The sequence below is a fragment of the Morone saxatilis genome, unplaced genomic scaffold (genome assembly GCF_004916995.1).
Source record: "Morone saxatilis isolate NCDOM2014 unplaced genomic scaffold, NCSU_SB_2.0 Contig18, whole genome shotgun sequence".
Classification (NCBI taxonomy): domain Eukaryota; kingdom Metazoa; phylum Chordata; class Actinopteri; family Moronidae; genus Morone; species Morone saxatilis.
In genome coordinates this window covers 27983687-27994410 of record NW_023339740.1, presented here as the reverse complement: position 1 = coordinate 27994410, position 10724 = coordinate 27983687, and the positions used below count along the sequence as shown (strand labels likewise).

At 38.1% G+C, this 10724-nt stretch overlaps 1 protein-coding gene across 1 annotated transcript in view; it reads left to right on the top strand.

The window, feature by feature from the left end:
- Nucleotides 1-10724, top strand: part of LOC118328758 (dedicator of cytokinesis protein 3-like) — a gene marked incomplete in the record, with an annotated part of 127180 nt that overhangs the window by 31502 nt on the left and 84954 nt on the right. Inside the window, 1 exon segment of the mRNA XM_035662658.1 lies at nucleotides 6432-6528. Within this exon segment, the coding sequence (XP_035518551.1) occupies nucleotides 6432-6528 (97 nt within the window).

Genomic DNA, 10724 nt, shown 5'->3' with positions numbered 1-10724 from the left:
CAAAATATGACACTGTAGGTATCCAAGAAAGTTCGCATATGAAGGTGGTGGATGGCTCAAACCAACACAGGGCTTGAACCCAGGAGACCGCTTGAGATAGCAGACCCTCATTTGTTTAAGTTGTCACAGTGAGATATGGATATCTATATTTATAAGTGCAAAATGTAGGAAACGTGTTTTATTGATTTTAAACTGATCTTGTTGAGTCAGCCCAGCCAGCAACGCTGAGTTAACACAACAATGTGCAGCAACTTCCAGTTGCAACGCTGCGTCAAGTTGTCAAGATGTTGTGAAGAATGCTTTGCCAGCTGTATGCTTCTCTGCAGGATAAATACACTCTCAGAGCTGACATTTATAAATATCAGAAAGCTGCACCCCCGCACTTCAGGATCACACCCGGAGAGACAAATAAACCTGTGAACACACACACACACACGCTGCATTCATGCAGGCAGTAAGACACACAGACTCAAAGATGCAGTTACATGTCGTACAAACGCATGTGTATGAAAGGCATTTTCAAACAAACACATGCGGGTATGAGAACAGGAAGTGGAAACTCAGATTTACGCACATTAAATATCTCCGGCAGCCTAAACAAACACCTTCCTGTAAGTCCAGTGTTCCCTGAGGAAAGATTAGAAGCTTCGTTAGTTTTACTTCGCCATTTCAGTTGGACTCCTGGGGTCTTATTTTGATGCAGGTGCACATAAGGTGTGGTTACGCACTGGCAAATTGAAATATATTCCTAAGAGACAGGAAGACTTTTTTCTTCTTCTACTCCCTCTGTGGTTTGGTTTACCATGCCCTGAAGTGAGACTGTCCATCATAGAAAATTACAACATTGATCATTTAAAATTACTCATGTTTATTTCACGATGACAGAAAGTGATTGAAAAGTCTTTGGCAGGAGGTTTATGTTGATGGTTAGATGTAAAAAGTCTTTCAACGATGGTTTAAACACCAGAGACGAGGATTCACGTCCACCTTCTAATTCGTCCCTAACGTTAAACAAATGTTACAGTTTCCTAAATATGAAAAACATGCCACTGATGTATCTTCATCGTACTGATGGGGACACTATGATCATCATTTATTGAAGGTATTGTTGTGAATTATGTTTTAGAATCACTGGAATCAAACTATGTTACTGTTACACAAAAATTGAATAAAATAAGAAAATAAATATCAAATAATATACTAATATTATATATAATCTAATTATTTTTTGACTAATATCAGGTATTGATCACCACCAAAATCTTGTCAGCCTTTTGCTCCAGCACCAACAGTATCTGTTGCCCTAACGATGTAGACCTTTGTTATTGATCTTGCTGACAGTGAGAATTATAAAGATTAAAAAGAAGAATTAAAACTGGAAAACATGTAACTGACTGTTTTCTTTAAAAGAAAGGTTAAATTGTAAGAGCCCAGTGTGTATGTGTGTGTGTACTTGTTTATGCAGTGCAGTGTTGTGACAGTCAACTCACATCAAGATCATTGTGATCAAGTGACTGCTGTCCTGCATTTGACCCTGATGTCAGCATATGGACTTTGATGATACTCATCTCTGACACCATGTTTGTGCGTCTGTCTCATACACAGAGAGAGAGAGTGAATAGAAAGGGATAACAGAATTATACACCTTATTTACAGACATGTAAGAATTGTATTTTTATAGTCCACACAGACTGTAGTGTCCCCATGCTGCTTACTGCTATAGGAGTGGACAGTTAGTACTTCACATTCATTATTTACATTATATTGTACATTTCTTTGAGGCATGACAATGATCATATTTCCCTTATTTCCCCTTTGGCTACTACATCTTTATTCTTATAAACACTGTACTCGTCTTTCTTTTTCATGCTTCGATCTCTACATCTTGCCTCAGTCTTAAGTTTTGTTCCTCATTTGCTCTCTTTTTGTCCCCTCGTGTCTCCCCAACCGCCGATACAACAAAGGCAATGATTCACTGTGAGAGGGAAATCAGGAAGGTCACTTTTTGTAGTGACTATATAAGTATGGCTTTGTCAATTGTTCCCAACAATTTCCAAAGCTTATCTGCATAGAAACAATTGTGGGGCAAAGCAAATAGAAACCATCCTCCCCACTTTTATTTATGATCTTAAAATATTGCGTTAATCATTTCTCATACATTTTTTTCCTAAATGTATACAGAACCTTTTTGAAAGAAGCTATTCATATACACATGCAGTTTCATGAATACTGTGTTGTATCCATAACTCAACATATCTTGGCTTATCTACACAGAATATGTCCTGTAAAGTCCACAGAATTGCATCTGAACATTTTCATTTTCTTTTATTTGTAGCAAATTAAAGTGGAAGTTCAAAAAGGCAGGCCTCTCTTACTTAAGCTGCGTCTTTCAGCTTTGTTTTTTTTCTTCACCTTTTGTAAATGTCCAGTTTACAGTTCAGCCTTCCTTTTGAAAGGCCGTATCAAGAGCTAGTGTTGGGTTTTTCTGTTCTGTATGTATCTTGATGACAGCGTGTCAGTGGCAAAACAAACTTTTTTGGGACCTTCCTATCATTAGCTTATGTTGTGGCCATATATCCCTTTTATCAAATATTTTGTGACTGTGAAAGAAATTTAAAAATGGTTTTGGTCAGTTTTAATTGTTTCTTCTAGTGCGACATCCACTGGCAAGGGACTTTTGTATAATTGACATTGTTTCACTCACAAATCCAGTCATGTGATTTATGGCCTTTTTATTATTTTGTGTGCATTACAGTTAGACCTTTCAATGATACTGTAGAAACAGGGAGGTTATACATGGTGGACCCTCCGTAGATAAAAACGGCTCATTACAAGGTAACAAAAGCCCAACAATTCTTATTTTCAGCTGATTATACACTAATGAAATCATACATATGAATATTATATTTCCTTTCTGCCAATAGAGTCCCAGTGGACCTTTAAAAGTTGAGACCTTTTTTGGAGAGTGCGGTTGATTAACTCCATAGCTGAGGTCGGCCCATAACAGTTGTCTTTGTTCTAACGTCAGATTCTGTGGCTCCATCTTTGATGCTCTCTAACGAGAGTAAACATGTGTGAGCTCTTTTTGTGCTGGCATGCTGAGACCTCTAATGAGCGCAGTCCAGCTACAGACATCGACTGATCCAACATTTAGATTCAGTTTAGTTTGTGAATCAGTTCGACTCATTTACTTTAAAGTGAAGTTCAAATGAAAGATTGATTTCGTGAATCGTGAATCATCTCATCAGTAGTTTAGGAACTGGCCAAGTAAAAAAGAAGAACTTCCTCTTCACATCATCCCTTTTACCAACAAAACATTAAAACTGGGCAAACACATTCAAAACCAGAAACAAATTGCTTCACTAAACGTTGTCGTCACGCCATTATGCTATTAAATTACTGGTCTTTGGAATCAGTATTTCAAAGACTATGTCATACTAGTAAAATCATTTGGAAAGGTCTAACTGTAATGACACAAAAATCAATAAAAGGCCATAAATCACATGGACTGGATTTGTGGTGAAACAATTGTCAATTATACAAAGTCCCTTGCCAGTGGGATGTCGCACTAGAAGAAACAAAATTAAAACTGGACCAAAACCATTTTTTAAAATTCTTTTCACAGTCACCAAAATATTTGAGATAAAAGGGATATATGGCCACAACATAAGCTAATGATAGGAAGGTCCCAAAAAAGTTTGTTTTGCCACTGACACGCTGTCATCAAGATAACCTTTTGTTTAACCAGATATAGCCATAAAAAGGCACACCACCAGACGCCACAGACAAAACAGGTAATTTTACCTCACAGACCATCATAACATTGTATAACTTCAAAAAACTGGAAACTAACCAAAACCATCTTTGTTAGTCTTTCAACTGTTCCAACAATCACTAAACTCTGGTTTGGTGGAAAAATATATCCATAAATCACTGATGTAGATGAGAAAAACAGCAGTTTCAGTCGCTCTACTCAGCTGCACACAGAGCAGACCGGCTATGTGACGCCATGACTCCACTACATCTTTACACAGAAGATTGTTGTTTGTTGCTATATTTGTGTTTTACATCTCATATAGCCTTTAAAGCAATCAAGAGACGGAATAATAATTGGCTTTAAGGTTTAAGCAGCTGTGGGCTTTAATTATTTTCTTCACAAAGTAAACACAAGAAAGTTCCCAAAAATCTTCTTGAAAAGAGACAGTGAGTGTGTTTAATTCATAGAGAATTACAGATGGACATGAAGAGACTGTTGGGGTGCACAAGATAGAAATATTAGAATGGAGCAAAAGTGGCTTCAGAGTGATGGACAAGAGAAATGTCAGTAAGATGCTCAGAGAGAGGTGAGAGAGGAGAGGATCAGTGTATGGTTGGAATAAATATGGACACATAAAACAAAGAAAGACTAGATGAGAGAGAGGTCAGGTAAGGTGACAGTGGAAGCAGAATAAAAGCTGAGACATAAGAATGCAGAGGGGGTAAATAAAGAGGGTAGAAGAGGGACGACGAGGAGGAAACAAGAGTAGGGAGAGATGGGAGAAAACTAGAGAAGAGGAAATGGAAGAAAGAAGTAAGGTGGAAAAAAGAGTAGATGAAGGAGGGGAGAGGAAAGAAAGGAATAAAATGAAAGGGAACAAGCTGGGATAGGAAAAAAGTGTAGAGAAGAAACTGAGAGGAATGATGGGAATGTGCCAGAATAAAGAGAGAACTTTACTAGGAACAGAAGGAGGGAGGGAGAAGGAGAGGAAGATTAGATTGAGTGAAAAGTAGAACAGAGGAGAAGAGGAGGAGAAGTGTCTGAGATACAAGTGTAACTAATGTGGGTGAAATCACCAGGCGCCCGCCAGCTACGGCTCAGCTGGGAGATCAGCTAATCTAGCACAGGCTTTTATTAATTAATCAGTTATGAGACAGAGAGAGGGAGGGAGAGAGAGAGAAAGGAAGGAATACGTTAGCAAAAACCAAGAGTCAGGGAGGGAAGAGAGGTGGCATGGGAGGAGAGGGAGAATAAAGGAGTGCATGTGAGACAGAGAGAGGTGCTCTAATATTCCTGACTCCAGGGCTGAGACAGTGACTCAGCTTTCGATTTTAGCAAACAACTCCCCTATGTTCAAAATTATGTATAAGGGAGAGAGGGAAGGAAGGGGGGAGTTAGCGCACAAGGATTTTTTTAAGTCAGTGAGGTGAACAGTAACAGTGCAAACTCACCGTGGTGGAGGTTGTGTAAGGGTCCTTCTGTTTATAGGTGTTTGCATGAACATCACAAAAGACACTTTTCTTTCTCGGATATTCTAGACATTAAACACATCATGAGGTAAAAGCAACATACTGTATGTTCTGTTCTGTTAACATTTGGAAGTATAGTAATAGTGTGTGCATATTAATCTGAATCTGAATATTACAGTAGTGGAAGAAGTATTTAGATTTTTTACTTAAGTAAAAGTATCAATAACTATTTATTCTGTTACAAGTAAAAATCCTGCATTCTAACTTTTACCTAGACCAGTGTGAAGGATTTGGATTTGAGAGACCACTTCTGATAAAAAAGACCTTTTAGCTGGAATAAAACACTGGAAATGTGATACATTTGCCAATATTTTATCACATGAGCTGAACTAATGGCAGTTAATGGACCTTTCCCGTGGAGGACAGTGTGACTTGTCAAACACAGGTGTAACTAATAGCTGCATTTCTTTCCGCCGTGCTGGTACTGTGCATACTGTTTCACTTCCATTAGCTACACACGTGCTTTTTCCTGCTGAAGTAACTTAAAATGTCTGCCATGAAAAAAAGTTAACTTAGCTGCCCAGTCAGCCCTTTTCCCTCTGCTAATATATTATTTCTCTTGAGGTCAATTGAACACAATCAACCCTTTGTTTCTTTGGCAAGTGTCAGTGTTATGATAGTAATGAGGGGTGATCTGAGGAATGTGTGTATGAGGTGCAGGTGGAATCACAACCATGTTTTGTGAGTTATTGAATGTGTACAAATGTCCCAGTTACATCCAGTCCAACATGATAAATCTCTGTGAACATTTGTGATAATTAATTACACATTACACAATTATGACATTTTTCCAAACAGACAGGCTGGCTGTCTATCTCTCTGCTGTCACAGATCACTGATTTACATTGTGGGTAGATGTGTGCAGGCCGTTCCACGTCTGTTACTCTGACATGCCTAAACACAAATCACTTTAATTCACCATTGTTGAAGCCTAACTGTATGTAACGCAACACAATAGACCAAGGTCAACGGTTTACTGGGTCTCTCTCTCTATTTCTGTTCACTGCTTACTGTTGAATTTAGTCTGTGGTGGACATTGTTGCTCTTTGTGTAGAGTGTTTAATGTGCTTTACTTTAATAAACAGTCATTAAAATCATGACTGTGAATCAAACGTGTGTGCGTTTTCTGTCTTACCCCTGTACAGGCCGCATGAGACTGTGGTGCCTCTGGAAGACCCCATTGTTACTGAGGTGACGTCAACGCTACAGGAATGGGCTCTACTATGGAAGCAGCTCTACGTGGTAAGCCTCACACAATATTTGTCTTTAAGTACGTCATGGAACTGCAGTTTTGCTACATCATGCACTGAGGCAAGGGAGCCAAGCACAACAGACTGAGTAATGCAAAGGCAAAAACATAACCAGTCATGCTAAACATAGGTAATTAATTATGCTTATTAATGCTTTAATGAGAAAATCTGTCAACCTGCTTGTCTACATAAGTCTGGTGTTACTATGAGTTATTATAAATAATGAAGTTACAGTCGTAGTATGGTACACCTCTTCATTCATACATTTATACTGAAGGTTCAACATAAACTAATCAGCTCAAAAAGGAAACAAGTCTTATACATTGTGAAGTTTTAGAATTATTTTAACCCGCACAACAAGTTTCCCACCAATAACTGAAACTGCATATAGTTAAAGTTAAAGTTAAACAATCTGTTTACATTATAGCATGGTAACTTACACTGCACAGATATATCCTGCTGATACTCCTGGATCTTCAGTGCTCTTCCTGGAATCATCAGTTGTTGAATCAGCCACGTAGCCGACATTCTCTGACCCTCGGCACTTACAGAGGCCAGTTCACACCGAGGTTCCGATAAAAGTGAAAATAAATCCACTTAAACACAATATTGATTGAATGCTGGGTAAACAAGAGGAAAGAAACCAAGAAAAAATAAACAAACAAGTTCTGGATTGCATACTGTTTGATTGTGTTATGGCTCAGGCCATGGGAACAGACATAACTATCACAACTCTTAGGGAAAGAGATGTGTGACAGCCAGTTTAGTGGGAGGGTTTTAAACTGTTAAAGAAAGATCATAAGATCCAAAATTAAGTTAGATTTTTTGGTAAACCCTTAGAAGAATATTTGATCTTTTCCAGCCTGAGGAAGAGTATCAAATCACTTTAGGTGGGTGAGAAAATGTCCACTCCAATAGGATCCTTCTCCTGGCTGTAAGGGAGGCAAAAGCAATTGCATCTTTTTTGCTATTTGTCAGAGATATGTTGTCAGCTAGGACCCCAAAGACGGCTTTCTTGACTGTAGGTTGTAGATCAATAATAAACACCTCAGACAGGGTTCGCAGCACAGAAAGCCCAGAGCGCTGCTAGTTTAGAGCAGCGCCAGAACATGTGAGCTGCCTCTGCAGTGTAACATCTGTCATCATATATCACTCGAATGCAGTTTAGATAGTCTGGCCTTACAGAAATGCATACAGTGTAAGACTTTGAAATGTAGTCTAGAGTTAGTTTACTTATAAGAAATACAAACTAGAGCCTATATTCAGTGGATATGGGGTGTGGGGTGTGGGGAGATGGTCTTTGAAACATTAAGACTTCGCATTCATGCCAGTTACTTGGTTGAACCTGGTTGTTAAAAGGAAGTCATCTTTTCCTTCCAATTTGGCTGCACTGTAGTGGTAATCTTCATAAATTTATGAGCCTTTCTACTGGTAGGATGTTTTTGACAATCAGATGCAGACTTTGTGTAAATGGATCTGTAAAGTTTCAAAAGAACTTTATAGTTTGCTCAGTTACTGTAGCCTCACTGGTTCTTGCTGGCGTGTGGTGTTTCCACTCACACACTAAGATTTAGACAGAGACGGCTGAGATGTTTTGCACAAATGGAAAAAAAAACACTGATTCCTTTGCTCTCAGTCTCCCCTCAGATATGTAAAGTATCTCACATTTGCTTCAAGCGTTCATTTCTTAAGTTCATGCTGAGAGACTGGCAGCATTATGTCTCTACTCCTCACACAGAATGATGCCATTAAGTTTGTTTTTACTTTGCACTTCAAGCTGTGTGTGTGTGTCTGTGTGTCTGTGTGTGTGTTTTGCAGTTTATTCCAGTGTCAGAGATGCCCTTTAACACTTTCAGACAGCCTGGTAAAGAGCGGAAAATGTACCACAGGTTGTGTGTTTCTATCTTTCTGTCTATGTTTTGTTTGCAGGTTTTTTTTAACAGTTTAAACCTCCGGGTCTTCACCTTTTCTTTTCCTTTTCACTGTGTTTTATTGAGTTGAGCCTGTCGACCATAAAAAAAATAAATAAAGAAATTTAGTTTCCTTACCAGCTGAACAGTGGTGCACTTTATTTACATTTAAAATGTACTATATTATACACTTGTGCAAGTTAAAATGTTATTTTGCTCATTAGCTTATCATTTATATACACGCATTCTTCATTTATTAAAACAAATAATCACCATTATTGTGTGAACTCAGGGTCATCTACTTCACTGGTTCCCAACACTTGGGGTCACCAAAGCTTCACAGGGATTGTGAGGCCGTCTTGATTTTAGGCGTGTAAGAATTATTCATTAATTAGAATATTATTTTTAAGTTTAAATTATTATTTAGTATTTATAAAGGATAAGGACACATGAATACAAGCTATATTCACTGAGCCTGCACTCTCTGAAAAACAGCCTCATCCTGTGTTAGAAAAGTTAAAACAACCAAAGAGCTAATCGAAAAATGAGAAGAAAACACACCACACAGTCTATTAAATATGTATGATTGCTAAAAAGTTAAGAATACATAATACAGACAGGGAATTGTATAAAAGGTTCCTAAAATATTAGGAAAACTCATCACAGGAAATAATCTTAAATTTAAAATGTTTACACAGCAGTAATGTGGAGTTATTACATCCTCTACAAAAACCTCTTGTTGTCTTCATGAGTTCAGGCCCTCAAGAAGAGATTAAATCTACTTCTTTGGGACTCGAGCTGAAAATGATTTTAGCAGTAAGTGATAATACTGATCTTTGATTGTAAAGGACATAATAGAAGAGCTTACAGTCAGACTGTGTGAAGATGTGGAGGCTGAAAGTTACTCTGACCTGTCTGTCACTCAGATTTGTGGTGTTACTGTCTGTCTCTCTCTTACAGGCTTTTATTACTCTCTCTACCTGCTCTGTCCATAATTTCTTACCTTTATTAGTTCTCTGTGGGTATTCATTTGTACTGTATGCCATCTGTCTGTGTATTTGCCTTTTTATCTTAAAGCTCTTGAGTTATTGTCTGTCACTATATATGCTTTTATTGGATATCCATCTATATGTAAATGTATAGAGAGATAACTATTGTGTGATTTAAATCTAAATCCGTCTCTGTCCTCATTTTGCTGTCTGTTGTCTCTGATGGTTCTCATATTCCGCCTGTCCTGCCAGTCTTCTGTTGTTGCTCTCTGTGTTTTTATTCAGAGTTAACAGACTCTTGTCTCTGCTCTCTGCCACAGTTGAAAGACAAAACCGTCTTTGTGAGGTTCTGCACGACAGATTTTCCATTTCCATCCTGACAGACCTTACATTAGTGTGTGTGTGTATGTGCGTGTGTGTGTGTGTGTGTGTGTGTGTGTGTGTGTGTTTTGTCACTGAAAAAGCAAATGTGCTCCTATTTACTGTTACTGTATCCAGCAATGAGAAATGATCATGTTTTGCGTGGATGGATGAAGGGGTAGATAGAGGGGTAGATGGAGTGATGTACATGCATAAGGAATGAATGACTTACATTTTGCAACACAGTGTGCTTTTGGATAGTACATGTGTATGTTAATAAGAAATAATAGCACAATAAACTAACAATGAGAAGAAGAGACAGAGGGATGAAAGAAGCTGATATAATACAGTTTTAAACAGATGCAACAAGTATTATATGAGCACTGTGGAGTCAGATAAGCAGCAGCTCCAAGTGATCTTCTCGTCTGTTAGAAGATTTTTTCATGTGATATCAAGCAAATGCTTAAAAAATATGTGTCATAATTTAGATTTCTATGATTATATCTGTGTTGTTGAAAGCAAATCTCAAGGAAATATTTTTGCTATGAGGCGGCTAAACTTCTCCCTCGTAGCAAATGAGGTGATGAGAGTTCACCTGTTGTCTATCTCCACTGTCCTTGTGCTTAAATTCAAACGGTTAATCATCAAAATTGGTTGTTCTATGATTCACAAGTTTCATGTTGCATAGCTTGCACTGCACGTTCATTTCTTCAAGTTTTTTTAATATATACTTCCAAACATCACTTTCATGGCTGGTCTTTCATGTGTAACTGAAAGCGTTGAATGAACACTGACAACCAAACGAGTACTTGAGTATTTAGGGTCATCCATACTTAATTACCACACTCCCTGTCAGTGAATCACACAAATGCAGGAATGGATGCACACAACATGCAAAAAGTCCAGCCCTCTCTCTCTCTCTCTCTCTC